The 20,793-nt window shown below is 51.9% G+C and overlaps 1 protein-coding gene across 11 annotated transcripts in view; it reads left to right on the top strand.

The window, feature by feature from the left end:
* The window catches only part of NCOR2 (nuclear receptor corepressor 2), a 359,203-nt gene that overhangs the window by 181,629 nt on the left and 156,781 nt on the right, over positions 1-20,793 (top strand). For all 11 annotated transcript variants that reach the window (XM_072600693.1, XM_072600695.1, XM_072600694.1 and 8 more), the window contains exons 8-9: positions 9,703-9,755; positions 18,581-18,647. In XM_072600693.1, coding sequence (XP_072456794.1) covers positions 9,703-9,755; positions 18,581-18,647 — 120 coding nt within the window. The remainder of the gene's footprint in view (positions 1-9,702; positions 9,756-18,580; positions 18,648-20,793) is intronic.

Below are 20,793 nucleotides of genomic sequence, written 5' to 3'. Positions count from 1 at the left end.
GGGAAACAGGCTGAGGGAGGTGATGGACCTTGCTCTCGGCCCTCCAGCTAGCGAGTGTCAGAGATGGAATCTGAAGCTGGGTTCTCTGTCGCCAAACCCAAGATACTTGTATGTGCACAGTGCTGCGGCTGGACCCTGCCTCCTCACCACCTTCTGTTTCTTGGAGAAGAAGACTGAGGCTTTCGAAGGAATTTGCTTTGGGGAAATTTTTAAGAGTTGGGGCAGGAGGTGAGGGGTGGGGTGGGGGGAAGAGAAGAATGAAGTAAAAACACTTTCCTGACCCAGGCTGGCCCAAGGGAAATGAATAGGAAACATCTTCAGAGAAGGATTAGCCAGTAACCGGGACACCCGGAAGGAAATGTTGCTTCTACTCTCTGTATGATTGAGGCAGCCAGCCAGCCACGGTCTCTGTGGGAGTGAGGAGGCAAGATGAGGCAGAGACAGACGGTGTGGAGGGAGGGAGACTGAGGCCAAGGGTGATGGAAAGGGAGACTGAGGCAGACTGGCAGAGTTCGATGGTGGGGAGAGAAGAGAGAGATAGGGAGAGAGTGAGAGAAAGAGGGAGGGAAAGAGGGAGAGAAAGAGAGAGAGAGAGGGAGACGGAGAAAGGGAGGGGGGAGGGGAGAAGCAGGGAGTTGTAAGAGGGAGGTGGGGATGTAGACAGGCCCACAGAGAGGCCAGCTGACCGCTCTGGGCTGTCCCTTGTCCTCTTTCATTTTTGCCATTTGATTTCCTCCTTCTTATGGAGCGCCATTTTAAGAATGCTGCATCACTGGAGGGTTGAGGAGGATGTAGGTTTTGCCTTTGCATTCTGAGCCTGTCTTTCCACCGTCGGCACTGGGCCCCCAATCAGATGCCTTCTCCCTTGCGGTCCTGGTCATGCTAGACGTCAGTCCTCACCTCCATGGCTTTGTGGGAAAATTGGAAACCGTCAGATCCGAGGCTCAGGCCTTCAGGACTAGGGGCTGTTTGGCCCATCCCTCATGTTTCACATTGGATGGAATGAATCTGTGAGTGAGTGAGTGTGGAAAGCATTGAACACTCTTCCATCGCCAAGCACTGTTGGAAGCCCTGGGGTCACAAATCCTCCCCTTCAAAGGGCTCACGCTTTGCCAGGGGAAAAAAATCTCTAGGGAACAGTGGCCAGAGGAGGGTTTTGGATGAGGTTCTGGGGGATGGCCTCCCGGGCCAGGAGATGGACAAGTGGGGCTTGAATGATAAATCTCTTGGCCCGCCAAGATTATGCTGCCCAGGGTAGTAAGTGGAAGGCCACTAGGGCCATGATTTGAACCCAGTCTGCTCACCCTTCCAATTGGGCCTTATTGCTTTTCCAAAGATGGGTTTGACCTGGATGATCTTAGGTTCCTTATTCCCTTTCATGGAGTTCTGCAGGGGGCATCTGGGTGGCAGAGTGGGCAGAGTACTAGGCTTAAAGTCAGGAGGACCTGAGGCCTTGGAGTCTTACTAGTTGTATGACCCTGAGCAAGTCATTTAGCCCTGTGTGCCTCAGTTTCCTCATCTGTAAAATGAGCCAAAGATAAATGGCAAACCACTGCAGTATCTTTACCAAGAAAACCCAAATGGGGTCCTGAAGAGTCAGACACGATTGAAAATAACTGAAGGTTCCGGGGCCTAATAGACTACAGTTGCCTCTGCTTCTGAAATAGAGACCCCTGTTTTTAATTCCCATATTCTGCCAGAAGTATTGTAGGCAGCTAACCCTCATGGGGGACAGAGTGCGAGGCTTGGTGACCAGAAGACCAGATTTAATTTTCTGGCTCAGATACTTAATAGTTGTTTTAACCTGGGTTAGTCCCTTAACCCCCGTTTCCCTGTCTGTAAAATGGGGGTGATTAGAGCACCAGTCTCACAGGCTAGTTTGGAGCACCAAACGATATAATATTGTGACATTTAAAAAGTCCAAGAGACATTTTTTCTGGGTAATTTAATCCTTTTGTTAATGAGACTAGCATGCTACTACCAAAAGAGGGAAGTGGCTCTCTTGAATGCCAAAGGCCCCTCTGGGGCCAGGCTCCCAGTTTAATATTCATTTGGAAGAGTGGGTGGTCCTGAGGGTGGCAGTCAACTCTAATTGGTTAACAATTCATGAGAGAATATCATAATGAGATGTGGGCTTGTTCTAATTAGGGTATGTGACTTAGATCACCCAAGTTTTGGTCAAAGAGACTTAGCCGTTTCCTGTCTGACAAAAGGGAGAATCCATATTTCTCCCAGACCTGTCTGAGTAAGCACAGTGAGCAGGAATCTACCCATTTGCCCAAACTTGGAATTTCTTTTACTGTCTTTGATTAGACCTTAGCCTGGCTAAGTCTTTGCCCAACATTTCCCTCACTGGTAGATTTTTGGATGAGGAAGTAGAAAAGGGGAAACCCTTGGGCCTAGTTCAGTAATTAGTTATTAATACAAGAGAGAAATAATCATTTTTCTCTATATACCAAGCACATCACAAAACCAGAGCATATATGAATGTTGGATCTTACCGTGGCCTCAAGGAACAGGACAGCCTTGGAGGCTCCAAAATGAGGGGTCCCCAGCCCTGAGGGCCTACCCCATGTTACAAATGGGGCATTAGGAAGAAGCCCTGCAGGATGAGATTTTAGCTAAGAAACACAGGCACCAAAGAGATGGGTGGGTCTGCAGGGATGCTGACACAGCTTGGGGGCCCTGGAACCTTAGCAATGCCAGGAGGCCTCAGGGAAGGTCTCACAGGGTGGCTGCCATGAATGAAGAAGTTTGGGCAAACAACCCCACTCTGACTTCCCCTAGCTTCATGACCTTAGAGTTGGGCAGCTACTCTCATTGGGTGCAGACATTCCCCCTCCAAGGGCACTTTGATGTCTGAACAGGTGAGTGACCAGTCCAGGGTCACACAATCATTGTGTGCCAGAGGAGGCCAGCTGGTCACACTGTATGCCTCTGCTCTGTAAAGTGGGGATCATGACACCTTCCTCCCTATTAGAAGAAGGCAAACCCTGGACAATCCTTTAGGGTTTAGTCAGGTGGACCTCTGTCCTGGGAGGTTGGGGCGTGCAGAGCTGGACATGTGGGTTGGGGTGGTAAGATGTGAGGACGCTGAGGCTTTGTGCTGTGAATGCGGCTTTACCCCGGCTGTCTTCAGCACCGCCCTGGGGTGCAGGCAGCCCTGCTTCTGCTGTGTTTGAGCTGATTGCCTCCAGAGAGGGGCCTCATGTTGCCCCTCCTTCCTGGAGACTTGTGGTCTGTTATGAGATTGGAGTTTCTGGTCAGTGTTTTATCTGCAGTGAAGGTGAAGAGCTTGTTGTCAGTGTGGGAGAAGTCATGTGTCTGTGCATCCCGCCTGGCTCCAGTCATGAGGGAAGGGCAGAGAAGGGCCCGAGGCTGTGGCTTCTTCCAGTTTAACCAGATGGGTGGGACCCTTGGAAATTCATCTGACCTGTAATAATATATATTGATATGTAGATATAATATATAATGATATATAATAATAGTATATAATGATAGCTCACACTTACATATTGTTTCGAGGTTTCCAAAGCCCTTTACGCATACCCTGTCATTTGATCCTCCCATCAACCCTAGGAGTGGTCGCTTTTATTATCACCATTTTTCAGATGAGACAACTTAGGCAGAAATGAAGGGATTTGTCCCAGGATTCCACCTCTGACTTGAGAGCCAAAGAAACGTGTGTTTCTTGTCCTGACTAACCAGCCAGTCATCAGAGGGATGTGAGTGAGGGACGCTACCAGATTTATCTCTTTGCACTGGCCCAGCCCCACCTGACCCTTCATCCTGCAGGCTGAACGGGGCCAACTTAGGCCCCCCGACTCTCTGGCTGCCTGCTTCCAATCCCGCGATTAGATCAGCCCCCACAGCCGATTGTGTTGGCCAGGGCACGTTCCAGTCACATGGGGAGTGCACATGGATGGCGTGCCTGTGGTCAGGTCACAGTGCAGGCTGTTCTGTGGCCATCCACTTTGGGTCAGAGTTATCAGCATGGTGGAGCCTGGTGGGAGGCAGCAGAGTCACCTCAGGCCTTTTAGACCTGGATGTAGAGAAACTGCAGCATCCCTCCCATGGTGGATTTGTGGCTCTGGCCCACGGTGGCTTCCTCTCAGCCCCATATGAGCTCTTCCTTAGGTCGAGAGGTCTCCCAGCCCCTGACTGCCCCAGGCTTTGAGCTAACGTCCATGGGGCCCCTCCCCATCCCCTTTCCTGCTACCCTCATCTCCTTCCAGAGCAGCCTTGTTTCTGCTACGTATCTCCACGTGTATGTCCATGTACCTCCCCCATAAGGGAAGGGAGCACACATTTAGTAAGCACCTGCTGTGTGCTAATAGGCTCCCATCTGATTCCCTCTTGGATACAAATGAAGGGGCCTGTTTGTATTCTATGGTCTAGTGCAGTGTGTGTCCTGTTGAGGAAGTTAATAAATGCTTTTTTGTGGATATGTTCAGAATGAGATGGGGGGGAGTTGATTCTAGAGTTTGGGATCCCTTTCGGGAGGGGAACGGTGGATTCTTTCGATGACTATTTTGCCCTCTGAGTCTAGTACTTCTGGGCAGTTTTCCTTGATGATTTCCTGGAAGATATTGTCCAGACTCTTTTCTTCATCATGGGTTTCTGGCAGGCCAATAATTCTTAAATTTTCTCTCCTGGATCTATTTTCCAGGTCAGTTGTTTTTCCAATTAAATATTTTACATTTTCTTCTATCTTTTCATTCTTTAGATTTTGTTTGACTGATTCTTGTTGCCTCATTGAGTCATTAGTTTCTACTTGCCCAATTCTAATCTTCATCGTAGTGTTTTCTTCAGTTAGCTTTTGCATCTCCTTTTCCATCTGACCAATTTTTCCCTTTAAGGAGCTATTTTCTCCATTTAATTTTTGTACTTCTTTTTCCATTCGACCAATTTTCCCAGTTAGGTTTTGGGTTTCCTTTTCCATCTGATCAATTTTCCCAATTAGGTTTTGGGTTTCCTTTTCCGTTTGATTAACTCTTCCTTTTAGGGAATTATTCTCTCCAGTTAATTTTTGAACTTCCTTTTCCATTTGTTCAATTTTCCTTTTCAGAGTGATGTTCTCATCAGTGAATTCTTTTTTTATAATTTTAAAATCATTGGCCAGTTTTTCTTTTATATCCTTCTTCAGATGTTCCAGGTAATCTAGTTGTGCTTGCGAGCAATTCATAGTCCCATCTGAGGTTTCAGATGGAAGTACAGTCTCAGCTCTGACTTCTTTGGTGTTTGTGTTTTGGTCCTTATCCCCATAGAAAGATTCTATGGTTTTTTCACTTTTTGTCTGCTTTTTCCGATTCATGATGTTGGCTGAGTGTTGTAGCTTCTGGTTCTTTCAGTCAGAAGGTACAGATCTTTAAGTTGAGCTGATGTGTGTCGAGGCTAAAAGCAGGTTTTTGTTTTTTGTTTCCCAGATCAACCCTGGGGTTAGCTTGTTAGGTGTGTGGGAGGGGTGGTCTGGTCTCAGGAGATCTCCTCAGCTGACCTGAGGCAAAGGCAAGGTCAGGGGATGGTGATCCCAGCTTCCCTATTGTCTTCCCTTTTCCGCTGGAGGGCTGGGGCACGCCTAGAAGCTAATGCGTTCCAGCCCCTCCTGGGGCTTGTCTCCCGGCTCTGAGGCTTGCCTGGGTCTCAGTGAGAATTTTCTCTGCCCTGGGTCGTCTGTCCTTCCAGATCGCCTCCGCCACAGTAGGAAGAATCCCCCTTTGCTATTTTTCTAGCCTCTGGTGTTATGAGACTATTTGCCCCCTTCTGCTGTTCCCGCTGATCCAGGATTTATCTGGGGAAGAATTTTATGGTTCTTTCACGGTCATCAGGGGGGAGGAGAGAGCATTTACTGATCACTCCGCCATCCTAGCCCCCGGAAGTTCCAGTAGGTGACTTACCGAAGTTTAGTCTTCAGGCTGAAGGTTTCAAGGGCTGCTGCGCTGATATCTGGCGCTCAGCGGCTCTCACCGGCTCGGTTTGGCTTGTCTCCTGCTCCACTGGTTTCGCCCGCCACTCTCGGGCTTCTCAGGTCCCTTCCGCCCTGTTGCGCTGACCGCGCTGCGCTGTGCGCTGGGGGCTTACCCCCGCGGAACAGATCCTTCCCGTGGACCTTCCAGTCCAACCTGGGCTCCGAATCTGTCAAAGTCTGTCACCCACTGGATTCTACATCTCCAAAGTCTGGTCAGATTCTCCTTTCAGAGATATCCAGAGGAGTTTGTCCAGGAGCTTAGGTGAGTCGTTGCTTTCACTCCGCCATCTTGGCTCCGCCCCCCAGGAGTTGATTCTAGAGGAGAGGATCCTAGGTCTGCACTCAGGAAGAGCTGCTTTCAGGTACTGTCCAGACACTTGCTAACTGGATAACAGGGCTGAGCCTCAGTTTTGTCATCTGTAAGACAACAGCCCCAGCCTCCCAGGTTATACGATGAGGTACGTGCAGCTCTGTGCAGACTTTAAAGTGCTCCAGAAGTGCTCTTGACATTGATAATGGTCTCCCCTTATCCCCAGTGCCCCAGGGCCTGGTCCAGAGCAGACATCTCTTGTCTGTGTACTTAGGAAGTAGGCTTTGAGGGAAGTAGCGTCAGTAATGGCACCATGCATTCTTGGGGTACTTGCGTCCCGTACGTCATAATGGGTCCTCTCTGTGTTAAGATGCCTGCAGGATGTTTTGGGAAAGATTTCCAGTGAGCAGTTGGCTGTAATGAGTGAAGGATGTTAGGAGGTTTGGGAGCCCATGGGTGCTGCTGGGCCGGGAGAAGACTCAGGACAGAGTCTGGGGAGGATGCCCCTATTAAGCAAGAAGGCAGCCGGGTGAGGAGCCTGGGAAGGGAGGGTTGGAGAGGAGGAGCGTCCAGGAGGGGGCAGGGAGGGAGGATTGGGCCCCTCTGTGTCACAAGCTGGGCAGGGAGTGGGGGGCAGTGAATGTCGCAGCTAGGAGGTCACCAGCAACCTTGGAGAGAGCAGGTTCCCCTAAGTGGGAGGTGAGGAAATGCGGAGTGGTGACATCCTTCCTTGAAGTCTGATGGATGATGGGAGAAGAGATAGGGAGTGAAAGCCTGGGACAGTGAGCAGGTATGGGTGCTGGGGAGGGAGGGGCCTGGAGCAGAGCCAAGGTGCACAGGGTTGATGGGTTGGAGAAGAGAGGAGATGATAGGCTGGGCTAGTGCCAGTGTCAGTCCTTTGCCTCTGAGGGGGCTGAAGGAGATGGAGGAGACAGGATCACGGGCACAGTCACAGTCATGTGGATGCGGGCTTACCTTGGGAAGGACAAGGACCATCGCTTCTTGATCCGCTGGAGTGGAGGAGGAATGACTGGAGATGGGGGGTGAGGTGGGGTGAGGGAAGTGACATGGCCCCCCACAGCAGGGGGTGATCTTCACTATACAAGCAGAGAGAACGGGGGTGCCACCATCTGGGAGGGAGTGAGTGGCCCAGATGAGCTGAGATCCCACAGATCTTGGAGGGGCCCCAGTGGGTGGGGCCGCTGGGAGAGGCCTCCTGGAGCACCAAGGGAGCCCCAGAGCAAGAGCCGAAAAGGTAGCTGGCGGGGTCATCTCTGTGTCTACATCCCTGGCCCTGAGCACAGGGCTGTTCATTTATGTTATTGCTTAAATTGATCCCCCCCCCCCCGTGTGCTGAGCCATGACAGTGCTGCTGAGTGCCCCACCCTCAGCCCCCTCAGCTCAGCCAGTGCCTTTTCAGAGCCACCTATGGAAAAGCTTGTTGTCTCTCTGGCCTGCAAGTTTGTCCAGCCTTGCTCCTTCTGTCCCTGGGTGGTGCATGTAGTAGGCGTGTTCTTAAACCGCAAAATGAGCAGCCTGTGCTCTTGAGGCTGGTGGTCAGTGTCAGAGCTGGGATTGGAACCCAAGTCCCTTATGTCTGCTCGGAGCTTACTGTCACCAAGAATAATCAGTGTGTGTGTGTACGTGAACATATGGACATGCATTCATGGATTCGAAAAGTCCAGCATGCACATATACGTACATGTGCAGCATACCCATGTATGGTACACATGTGAGCACACAGGTGGGTGTACTTATGCACACATGTGTCAAAACACATACACATACACACATATTGATCACCGTGAGAGGCAATGGCAGTGCTCTGGGGCATCCTGTCACTGTGATCAACCTCTGTGATGCTCGGAACAGATAAAACTGGGGCGTCCCTGCCCTGCTGAGCTTCCCCTCTAGATTCTCCCTTTGCCCTGGTTGCCCCACCTCCTCCCCTTCTCCTCCCAGCTTCCTTTAAGTCCCAGATAAACCCTCTCTTCTACAGGAAGCACCCCCTTCTGCTCTCCCCCTCAATTCCAGTCTTTCCTCAGTGATGAGCTCCGGGTCTTGCTCCAGGTTCTCACTCCAGGTTCTCCTGTCTGCATCTTGTTTGTACATCACTATCTGTGTGTGGTCTCCCCAGTTACACTAGCTGTTCTCTGAGGGCAGGGACTGTGTCCCTTGTGCTTTGAACCTCTAGTGCCTGGCACACAGCTGGTGCTTAATAAGTACCATTGCCTGTTGGTTGACTGATTAGGGAACAAGTTCTTGTCACATGGGTCTCAGTGACCTCGGTCCGATCCCTGTGTTTTGGTCTGATGGGCTCCCTCTATAACCCTAGGCATTTCCTTTCATGTGCACAAAGTCATGACTCAGAGGAGTCCATGGGTTTCTCCAGCCAATGGTGGGGTTCAGGACATGGAAAGGTCAGGAGCTGCTGGTGTAGACGGAGGGTGGTGCTTGAGCTGGGCAGTGACCAGGGAGATGGGAAGCAGCATTGAGTTGGCTGTAGGTGGTCTGCCCACCCTCCCCCTTCTCTCTCCAAGACTCACCTGCTTCTTTAGCCTTTTCTGGCCCCTCTGGTTTCAGCTGTCCATCCCCCTGCTCCCCCAGTTTCAGTCTCTTCCTCTTCTGCATCTTGCCATTTGGGATTGGGGCCCACAGCTGAAAGGATCTTAGAGGCGGAATGACAGGGGAGGATGCTGAGCCTGGCAAAGGGGAGGCTCCGGGTGCAGGGCCACCTGGCCTCTCAGATCTAGCTGGGTAATCAGGGAAGACTTCCTGCTGGAGGTGGCAGACCTGGATTGTCAGGGGGGAGGAGAGGAGGGCCTTCCAAGGCTGGGGGGGGTGCAGGGTCAGAACAGGGGGGCCATGGAGGCTTTTGTTCTTCCCAAGTAGAATGGGAGCCCCCTGAGGGTAGGGGCTGCCTCTCTTGTGTATCTGTATTTTATACCTGAGCATCTGGGCTTCTTAAATGTGTACTGATTGATTGATTGATTGGTGACCTACTGGATAGATTCTGGGCTTGAACACCAGGAAGCAATGGCTTCCACACCTGTGACACATAGTGCCTATGCAGGAGCCGGCTTCATGGGAGAGGGGCTGCCTGGAGCTAGGCCGTGACGGGATGGTCCCTGCCCCTGCCCCAGAGCACTCCACAGATGACTCTCCTCGGGATCACGGGTGGTACCAGGCCTGTTCTATTATCCAAAGTTGGGGAGTCATTCCCTGATACTTTAGGGCCTCTCACAGCTCTTGGTTGGCCCTGGTACTCAGTGTCTGAGGGGCTGGCACCAGAACTGTAGGGACTGGGAAGCAGGGTGTGCCAGCAGAGATGGGCCGCTTCATGCCACATGTAGGAGCCCCCAGGAGCCCAGGGACTCTGTGTCAGCTCCCGTATTGACCTCTTGTCTTTTCTTGTTTATTCCAGCCGTTATACAATCAGCCCTCAGATACCAGGCAATATCATGAAAACATTAAAATGTAAGTATCCAGCACTTCCGCCATGCCAGGCCATGCCTTGGCCCAGCTCTAGGGTTAGAGGGAGGGCAGTCAACCACTCCTCCAGCTAGGCCTGCTATAGCAGAGCCTACACTGGGGTTGGGGTTGATCATGTAGGGGAGGCCTTTGGAGTGAGGTCACCAGGGGAGGGCTGAGGGCTCTGCAGAATGTTTAGGGGACCTGCTCTTCCACTGCGGTTGAGTGGGTGGATGAGCAGAAGGGTTGGAGGCAGAAACCCCCCAAGCCTTATGCCAGGTGATCCTGGGCACATCACTCAACCTTTGGATAACTCTCCAGTGGCATCCAGTTCAACCCCTCCTCTTCTTAGAGGAGGAAACTGAGGCAGCAGAAGGGGGAGTGACCTGCCCCAAGTTCCCCAGGACAAGCTGGCCCTCGTTCCTTCCCTGGGGTTCATTGAGTCATTTCCGACTGGGTCAGACCTTTGGAGGCTGAGCCCCATGAGGCAGCCTTCATGGTCACTGCTGTGGTGGGAGGTCAGAGAGGCCCTCAGAACAGGGCCTCAGGTCCATCCTCTGCTCCCCTATCACTGGGCTGCATGTGCAGAGGACTCTGAATCATCTGGTCCCTTCTGTCAATTTACAGCTGAGAAAACTTGGCACCAGAGAGTGTGAAGCGACTTGGTGCAGAAGGAGAAAGCTGAAAAACAGGGATTTGAACCCAGAGCCTTGGACTCCAAACTGGTGCTCTGTCCTTATCCCATGGTGCTTCTCAGGGAGAGCAAGGGCTGGTGGCTTTGCCTGGGGGCCCCCAGGCCTTCCCTTTGTGTTTAGTGGGGAGTTATTAGGGTACGTAGTAGGCATCAGTCACTGTGCCTGCCCTTGTCTTCTCTCTCATGCCATCAGCCACACCAGAGGCTTAGTGTGCCTGTGTGATTCTCCTGCCCTCAGCTCCAAGGAGAGTGTTCACCCTGAGTGACCTGCTGTGGGTACTGCCTCAAAGGTATCCTGTGGGTGCCAGTGACCATGGCATCAAGTGATCCCCAGGGCAGGGAGGGGAGGTAGAGGCAGCCAGACAGAGACGGGGTTTCTGGGCAGTCCATTCTCTGTCCTGGCAGCTGGTGGAAGGCAAGAAGTCCAGGGTTCAAATCCTCACACATCTTAGACATTTGGTGCCTGTATGACCTCAGACAAGTCAGTTGCCTTGCAGTTATTAAGCAGTGGCAATGTGTCAGGATTGTACTGAACCCTGGGGATACAAAGGAAAAAGAAAAACCAAACCCAAACTCTGTCCCTGCCCTCAGGGATCTCCGTTCTCTAATGGGGGAGACAAGATACAGGCAGGATAAAGTGGGGATGATTAGTAGGAAAGGAGATCTCTGGGTCCCTAATTACTCATCTCAAAAATGGGTGCACTTTGTGTTGTTCTCTGGAGTCAGTGAGTGGATAGAGGGTCTATTTGGAGTCCCTGACACATACAAGTGTTCCCCCCCCCCCCCACCCCGGGAGGCATGTGCTGTTCAGGGATGTTGTGGGGGAGAAGGTGCAAGCAGGAGCTCGGCCAACTTCAGTGATAATAGGCCTGATTACTGAATGCAGGATTTGGATCAGTCTAACCTTTGCCCCAGGGGGCCTCTCAGGCCTCTCCTGCCCAGATCCTTGGTGGGGCATGTGTGAGGGGCTTATGGGACAGTAGGGAAGGCTTCCTGATACCTGGGTACAGGAATGGATCCTAGGATCATTGTGACCTTGAACCAGGGTTTTACCTCTCTGGGCCTCAGTTTCCTCATCTGTCAAATGAGGGAGGAGGACTCAACCACTGGGATCCCTTCTGGTTCTAGACTCCTGATCCCCAGGTTCTGTTCTGGGCCAGTGAGGGTTAGGCAGGCAGCTACCAGGGCCAGGCCTGCTGGGATGTAGGGACGGTGCAGCTCATAGCTGACCAGTGAACTGACAGCCAACCTGGCCTGAGCCAGCTCAGGGAAGCTTGGGTCATGGCGCCAACCTTCTCAGTTGCTGGTAAAGCAGTGAGCCTGGGAATTCAGTCCAGGTTCTCATCATCATCATCATCAATCATTCCTTGTTGTCATTATGTTGTTATTATCCATTATGCTGGATGGGCAGCCAGGTGGCTCAGTGGTTCACAGAGCGCCTGAGTCTGGAGTCAGGAAGACTCATCTTTCTGAGGTCACATCTGGCCTCAAGACGTTCACCAACTGGGTGACCCTGGGCAAGTCACTTCACCCTGCTTGCCTCAGTTTCCTCATCTATAAAATGGGCTGAGAAAGAAAATGGCAAACCACTCCAGTATGTCTGCCAGAAAAACCCCAGTGGAGTTAGGAAGTGCTGGACATGACTGAAACAACTGAACATCGTGCGAGTTCTTCTACTACTGCATACTGCTTCCGATAACCATAAAAACAGTAGCTGATACTTCATATTGTCTTCAGGTGTAAACCTCATCTTTAATCCTCACAGCAGCACTGTGGAGGTGGGTACTGTTATTGTACCCGTTGTACAGATGAGGAAACTGAGTGCTGATGGGCGGAGGTAACTTACCCAAGGTCACATCGCTATTTGAAGTCAAGTCTCCCTGACTTCCAAGTCCTGTCTTCAGTAAACATTTACCAGTTCCCTGCTGTGTTCCAGGCCCTGTACTAAGCACTGGGGATATAAAGAAGGGCAAAAGGCAGTCCCTGCCCTCGGGGAGCTCCCACTCTAAAGGGAGAAGTAGCTGTGGGGACATGAAGAACTGAAGGGTCTCTCCCCAGGCACGGCAGGGGGTCTCCACACAGCCCAGGGCCCTGGAGCAGAAATCTCCCCTCCCTGTTCTTCCAGGCCCCTGCCTCTCCCTCTGCCTCATCTGGAAGGTCTTGACTGTGGAGCTGTTGTGCTGATGAGCTGGTTGGGTCCTCAGCAGTGCTGCTGTGGTGCTGGATGATGGTGGGGATGTTCCCATCAGGCCTGACTGATGTTGAGGTCACTAGACTTGAAAGGAGTGCAGTAATGGTGGTGACATAAAGTACTCTGAAGTTTACAAAGCCCCGATTACACGAATTACCTTTTTGTTCCTCTTGGCAGCCTTGATAGGTTAGGTAGGTAGATGCTACTTTGATCCTTCTGAGTCTCAGAGACAGTATATGTCTTGCCCAGGGTCATATAGGATAACCTTGTGATTTCATTAGTATAGGCAATTCCCTGGGGGCTTTAACTCTCAGGCTTGACGCCTTCTTTGAAATATATATTGTTAGAATTACATGGGCCAGCGAGGGTCTGAGTGACTTACCCGACTTCATGCAGCTGATATGTATCAAAATTAGGACTTAGATCCAAGTGTTCCTGACTGTGAGGTCCTCTGTTCACAGTGTCATGATGGCTCTGTTTAGAAAATATATTCAAAATAAATACAGGGTGATTTGGGGAGGTAGGGAGAGAGACTCTAAAAACTTGTGGAAGGAGGGTGAGGGAATGCTTTGGTGGTGACGCTTGGTTTGAGCCTGGAAGGAAGCTAGGGATCTCAGAGGCCAGCCTGTGCAAAGGTGCCAAGGTGGGAGATCAGTGTTAGATGATTAGGATGGTGGAGAATGCCAGTTGAGTGACATGGTAGAGTGCATGTAGGGAGTGGGAGTGAGTCGGATATAGTAATGAGCCAGGCAGGATAGTTTAGAATTAGGTATCAGTAGCTTTAAACAGCAGTCAGAGCAGGCTCTTTCATGTCACTCTAGATGTAGATGGCTTGAGAGTAGCCCTGCGCTCATATGTCTCTCCTAATGAAGATGAGCCCTGTCCCACAGCCTGCCAGGGGTGATGGGGGATGGGGAGAAGGCCAATGTCTGCCCTGTGTCTTTTACTAGGGGGACTCACCCTTGCTAGTAAAGTTGCCTTCGATAAGGCCAGGTGAGATTTATGTTCTCACTAAAACCATTGCCGCAAACATCATCCTTTTTATTTCCCTGGCATTTGATTGCTGGGTTGTTTTTTTCTGCTGCACAGTTAAAATTAATTTCATGCCCCAGTTCATTCTGGCATTGGCAATTCCAGAAGCACTCAAGTTATTGTTAATGGCATTCTTGCACTGGGCAAGAACTTCTTTTGGGGCTGTGGCCACTCCCTGGGACAGATGTTTGGGTGGAGCTGGGAGAGTAGCCTCAGATGAATGTCCTTTCCACTTGAGACAGAGGGAAAGAGTAGAAGGAACTCGTGGCTGAACTTTGGCGCTGACCGGTTATAAATCTCAGACTTTCCAAGGGTCCATGAGGGCAGGGGCAGTGAAATCAGTGTTAGGGCGGGAGGGGATCTTGGAACAGCTGTTTGTGCCTTCTAATTTGACAATTTGGTCTCGTGGGAAGGAGTTAGGAGACCCAGGCTTGAATCTGGACTGCGATTTTACATAGTCTTCCTGAGTCACTCACATTTCCAGTCATTAGATGGAGAGAGGGAAGGAACACAAGAGGTCATTTCATCCAATCCTCTGATTTTACAGATGAGGAAACTGAGATCCAGAGAGGTGTCATCGGATAATAGATTTAGAGGTTGAAGGAACTTTAGTCAGTCAGCAAATAGTTATTACATGCCTACTAAGAGCCAGTTTGTAAAGAAAGGCAAAAGACAGCCAGACAGCCTCTGCCCTCCAGGAGCTGGGATTTCAGCTGCCCTTGGAGAGGGGGCCAGGGAGATATGGCTCCAGAGGATGTTGGGGCTGCAAGCAGCCCCAGGGGAGATTGGTTTCACCTGTTTTCTGTGTAGATATGGTCATAGCCCTACAGGGCAGGGCCCACCGCCCCCATCACTCTGGATCAGAGACTGAGAGCTGGAACAGACCTTTGGGATCACCCAGAATAACTCATTCTTTTGACAGATGAGGAAACTGAGGCCAGGTGTTTCCTGGAGAAAACAGGAGTTGGGAGAATAAGATCCATAGGAGTCTTGACAGGGTGGGAGAAATGCTGCCCATGGTGCCCTTTCCTAGATCTGCAGGTAGAGAAACTGAGGCCCAGAGAGATCCTGGTCATAGGATCATTGATCTAGAACAGGAATGTACCTCTAAGGTCACCTGCCCCAGCCTCTATTTTTGCAAATGAGGCAAATGAGGCTCTAGTCATATCAGTGACTTTTTCCAGATCCTCCCCCCACACAGGGTGGGGATGGAGTCCTGCACCTCTCATCCCCAGCACTTCGGCTCTGTCTTCTCTACCTGACACCTGATGCAGAACAGGTGTAATTCCCGGCTCTTCCAGTGAGTAGCTGTGTGAGCTTGGGTGGCTCTTTGGGGCTTGTCCAGGGTCTTCCTCTATGAAATGAAGAGTACACCCAGGCCACCTCTTCCAGAGCTATCCTCAGGACACCTCCCTCGGTCTGTGTGCCCCGGGGTTGGCTGCAGCAAGCAGGGCGGGGATTGGGGTGGGCTCTGTCCAGCCACACTGCCTTCTTTGGGCTGGCCTTGTCTGGGGCAGAAGCTGAGAGAGGGCTCCAGTAGCATCCTTTCTGCTTTGGGTATTTTCTTCTTTCAGAGTTTCCAGCTGAGGGTTAATGGGGCGATGGTTCCATTCCTTCCCTCCCATGCCTGGGTCTAGGGCCAGACAGTTCTAGAAGAGCCCAGCCTCATGGAGGTCTGGGCATCCTGTGGACAGAGTTGGGAGACCCTTGAGCTAGTGCACATTTACTGAGTCCTAACTGGGCACCCCTACCCTGCTGGAGCTTTCAGGAGTTGAGATGCCGTATTGATGCATGCCATTTCAACATCATGACTGTTGATGCTGGGCAGTCCCTGCATCTGTGGGGGAGTGTGTACAGAGAAACAAGTGTAAATCCTCTGGTGGACTGCTGAGGCTTCAGCAGGGCCAGGGAGGGTTAATCAGGAATGGCAGAGGAGGAGGGAGAAGGTGCCAGTGGGGGTGGTAGCTGCCAGGCTAGGGGCAAGGAGCTCATCTGACACCTTCAGCTCCTAATTAAAAGGGAGAATGCAGTCTATTATCAACTCATTAACTGTGTCCCTGGGACTAGCAATTTAGGCAAAAATTCTTGCTTCCTGCTAGATAATCAAATTAGGATCCCTGGGAGGATGAGAGGGTACAGTGAGTGAGGCCGCATAATGAAGAATGATAGAGCAGGAACCCGGGGAGCCCCAGAGAGCAGGGTGCCGATAGTGTCTCTCCCCCATCCCTTGGGCTCTGGTAGGGCTACTGGTGCTGGCCTGTGACCCAGGGATTTTCAATACAAAATGTGGTTTTGTCCCCTGCAAGGGAACCCATCCCAGAGAGACCCTTTGCTCTGCCTCCCCCATGCTCCTTTCTCTCCCTTGGCTCTGAGAACTGGGAGAAGACACTCTTGGTACTGTGTACCCTTCTCTCTGACCAAAATGAGCTCCTGAAAACGGAGTACTCATAGGTAAAAAAATTATTTTTAGTCATCTTTTGTTTTTAAATCACCCTCATTTCTGAATGTGTCTCCTCCCCCCCTTCAATGAGCCATCTCTCATGACAGATGCTGAAAAGAAAGAAGAAGAACAGAGGTTCAGGAAAGCTGGGTCTGATAACGTATGCAGTATTCTGCACCCCCAACTCCTCACCTCCGCAGACAAAGGCAGGGCCAACTCTTTTTGGATTGAGTGTTTTGGGGGCTGGGGTTATGTAGTTTTTATTGGTAGCTGTTGTTTTTACTTCACTCATTTGCAAATAGAAAAGGAAGTCCCTCCTCTTCATAGAGGGGGAATCTTTAAGCAGATCTCTGTAGCGCATCATCCTAGGGGCATAAGCCCAGGATCCTCATCTGCTTGGACTGACTGTGGCAGCGAGTCAGGAGAAGCACTGTCCTGAGCAGAGGGGCATCATGTGGCTGGTGCTGCCTGTGAGACAGCCAGGGGGATGTTCCAAAGCCCTGTAAAGTCTGCAAGACACTTTCTGTAGTGTTTGATTTGGCCCTCACAGCAACCCATTGTACCGCTTATACAGATGAGCAGACGTAGGTTCAGAGAGGGTGAGTCACTTGCCCAGATCACACTAGTGTTTGAGCAGGATTTGAACCCAGGACTTCCTGGCTCCAAGCATGGGCTTACCCTTCTTTTGCTTCTCCCCCTTCCCATCCCATTTTGTCCCCTCATCCTTCATCCTCCTTTCTCCCTCTGCCTCTCCCTTCTATTCTTTCCTTCTTCCCCTTCCCTCCTTCCTTGTTTCCTTTGCTGGAAGAAAACACATTTACTTTAAACCCAACCGGCCCCTGCTGGCTCAGTGCTGGCTGATGTGCCCACTCTGGCATCCCCCTCCTCTGTCTCTGTCTCTCTGTCTCTGTGTCTGTGTCTGCCTCTCTCTTTCTCTGTCTCTCTCTGTCTCTGTCTGTCTTTCTCTGCCTGTGTCTCTGTCTCTCTCTCTCTCTGTCTCTGTCTCTTTCTCTTTGTCCCTCCCTCTCTGTCTGTCTGTCTCTGTCTCTCTGTCTGTCTTTCTCTGACTCTCTGTTTCTGTCTGTCTGTCTGTCTCTCTTGGTGCTGAGGCTTTACTTTGTCACAGCTTGGGGGCTGTACATGCGCTTGCGTTATTTCCTGCGACTTCTTGCAGCCCTCTTTCTCTGCATTCCCCTGTTCCTCCTTCCTGGTCTCTGGCCTCTCTGCACTCAGTGGCGTCAGCATCTCTGTGCCGGCTCTTGGAGGAGGATTGTCTTCAGTTCCTCACAGTTATAGATGTTGCTGTTCTGGACATCTTTGGACAAATAGTGCCTTTCTTCCCCTGGACAGTGACTCTCTTAGGGTGTGTTGCCAAGGATGGCATCACACGGGGTCAATGGGGATGTGAGGATAAGCTCCCTGACCCTTGGAGATGGGCCGCAGTTGGGGGGGTGCCCCTGGAGCCGAGGAATCCTCCTCAGCGGAGGCCATTGAGTGAAGGCCGATGCTCCCTTGTCCCCTGGTGACCCAGCTCCTTTCCTTGTCTTGGTGAGGCCCCCGAGGCTGCAGCTGGAGGCTTCTATGTCCCTGGCTTGACTCCCGCTGCTTTGTGAGGGTCTCAGACCAGGGTAAACCAGCCTCTCTAATGGCATGAAAGGAGACCAGTACCCAGACCTAGTGAGGCGGCCCAGAAAGGTTGCCTCAGGGGCCCTCCTGTCTATCCCCTTCCTCACTGTCCCCTAGGCTGCTGCAGTGACCTCTGCTTGGTCTCCCCTTCAGCCTCCCTTCCACACCTGCACCAATGATGTCAGAATAGGTCATGCTGTGCTTTTAGTGATTTTGTTAAACACTTTCTGGCTCCATCACAGTCTGGTTCTGTGACCTGGCTGTCCACAGGCCCAGACCAAGTCACTGCCCTGCTCAGGAAGCATCTGTGACTCTCTGTGACCCCAGGGGATACTCCAGGCCCCTTGCTGGGCTTCCTGAGGTCCTTACAGTCAGACTGCAGCCCATGGTCGGGGGCTTCTTGTCTTTGTTCTCTGGATCTGCCAGACCAGTCCACTGCACTTCCTGTTCCCAGCCTACAGCCTTCCCATCTCTGGCCTCCATACCTTTGCCCAGGCTGTACCCCTCCTTCTGCCTCCCAGAGGCCCTGGCTTTCTCCATGACTCACCTGGAATTCATCTTCTTATAGAAGCGTCCACCTCCCAGACTGTAACCCCCATGTTTCGCACACAGTTGGCGCTTAATAAGTGCTTATGGACTGGCTCTCCCTCACAGCATTCTTTGGAGTCTTCTTTGGTGAGGAGACTCTCTCGTAGCTCTGTATCCTGGTCTCTCCTGGGAGGCACAAACACCTAGGGCCTCCTTGGCCTTGTCTCAGGGTCTCTGGGACCTCCCCCATAGGAGGCATGGGCAGCTAAGAGGAAGTGCCTGCTGCTGAATCCAATCTGGCTCATTCTCTGTTTTTACAGAAACCAAGCTATGCGGAAGAAGCTCATCTTGTACTTCAAGAGGAGAAACCACGCGCGGAAGCAGTGGGTGAGTGCGGCCCCTCCCCACCCCTGTGGCCCTTTCTCTGCTCAGGGCGTCACAGTCACCTGGGCCCCTGGGGAAGGGCAGAGGGAGAGAGGAGAGAGGGAGAGAGAGACAGAGAGAGAGAGAGAATGAATCAGAGAGACAGGGAGAGACAGAGAGAGACAGACACACAGAGAGAGATGGAGAGAGACAGAGAAGAGAGAGAGGAGAGAGAGAGAGAGAGAGAGAGAGAGAGAGAGAGAGAGAGAGAGAGAGAGAGTCAGTGAGTCAGCACCTCTTGATGGGGGCTAGGCACTGAGATGCCTTTTCCCACAGTTCTGTGGCAGCATCTGAATCTAGACCTGTTTTGGAAGGTTGGGAGGATGGCTGCAGACTGGGCATCAACATTGGCCAGCTTGTTAGGGAAGGCTGGGGGTGCAGCAGCGACTGGCCTTCTGCATTTGTCTAGGGGGGCAGGTCTCCCCTCCCCTTGGCCTGAACACAGTCTGGAGTCTTGGGAGGCAGGGATGGGGAGGAATTCCTGGGCCTGTGGCTTCAGCCAGGAAGTTTGGGGGGGAGGCAGCTGCTTTGGGGTTTCAGGATTTGCTGGGTTCAGTATCTTCTTTTAAAAACAGTTTTGCTGTAGAGTCCCCTCCCCATGCCGCTTGATGATTGGGTCCCACAGCATATCCAGTGTTCCCTCCCTGTAGCCCCCTACCTCTGCTCTGGGAGGGGAGATGCTTCCTCCTACCCTCCAGCATCCTTGTAGTGGTCTTGCTGTGCATGACCCCCACCATGGCGTGCATGGTTCTCCTGGTTCTCCCCTGCCTTTGCCCTTCACCACTGTGTTTCTATGAAGCCCTTACACTGTTCTTTCTTCCCACACCACCCTGGGCACCCCAGACTGCTCAGCCTAGGGACTGGTGTGGTTTGGGGCCTGGTCTGATCCCTCAGGACAACTGGCTTCCCTCTTGTCAGGAAACCTCCCAGCTTCCTGATTCCTTGGGGGTGGCCCCAGGAAGTTGTGGATGGGAGGCAGGGGGCATCCTCAGCTGCAGACAGAGGGACAACCCTCGTGGTCATTGAGTGCCTAGAGAACTTTAAAGGATTTGCCTAGAACCACAGCTGGTGTCTGAGGCAGGATTGGAACTCAGATCTCCCAGACTCCAGGTTCAGCAGGGGTTTTCACCACTGCGCCACCTGGGCACCTCTGGTGCCAGAAGGACCCTTGGAAAGCAGAGTCTGATGCCCTCATTTTACAGATGAGGAAACCGAGGCTCAGAGGTTAGGCCTGAGATTTGAACCCAGTTCTTGGGACTTGAGGTTTCTCATGAGTTGCATGCCCACCTCCCACCTCTCAACTGCCCTCGGGGTGACTCGTATTCTAAGTTCTTTGGACTCCCTGATTCACACAGCTGCAGCAGGCCTGGGGATATTCCCGGGAGACCTTCAGTAGCTCCTCCCTTGGACTGTCTCCTTCGATTTGGATAGGATGGCAGGGATAATCATCCCAGTTTTATGGATAGGGAAATTGAAGTTCTTAGCCACCTTCACCCAGCAGGGGCGTGTGACTGGATGCTGGGCAATCCACGGGCCTGAGGTGGCATCACCTTCTAAGGAGAGCCCTGGGCACAGCCTCAGGAGTCCCGTCCCCCTCCCCTGCCAGGCAGCCCCCCTCCTCTGCTGGCCCTGGGTAGTGAAAACAGGAACAGAAGGCTCCAGGGGAATCTCAGCCCTTCCTTAAAAATTAAAATACAGTTGATGACTTTCCCATCGACATCACCTCTGTTTCCAGACACCCTTCTCTCCCTCCAAGAGCTCCTGGGGAGAGCCAGTTTAGAAAGGACGCTGCTGCACCCCCTGGCGGGGTCTGCGGTCAGGGGAGGGGGCTTCCCGGAACCCTCCACTGAGGCCATGCTCCGTGATTTGTGGCCCGCTTTCTGTCAGCATGTCCTTCTCGCAGGCCTGGCTTCCCGCCCTTTGCTTGGCTTGTTTTTTCACACTTCTTGGACTTTTTGTATTTAACATTTCTTGTAGTAAAGTAATAGTCTATTATATCCATGTATACATAATACCGCTTCATATCCCAAGCAGGGAAGGGTGCAAAGCCTGGAGTCAGAAAATTGTTGTTTAGTCATGTCCAGCCCTCTGTGATCCCATTTGGGGTTTT

Source organism: Notamacropus eugenii, chromosome 4 (genome assembly GCF_028372415.1).
Source record: "Notamacropus eugenii isolate mMacEug1 chromosome 4, mMacEug1.pri_v2, whole genome shotgun sequence".
NCBI lineage: Eukaryota > Metazoa > Chordata > Mammalia > Diprotodontia > Macropodidae > Notamacropus > Notamacropus eugenii.
The sequence above is the reverse complement of the archived record's forward strand: the minus strand, read 5'-3'. Positions and strand labels throughout refer to the sequence as shown.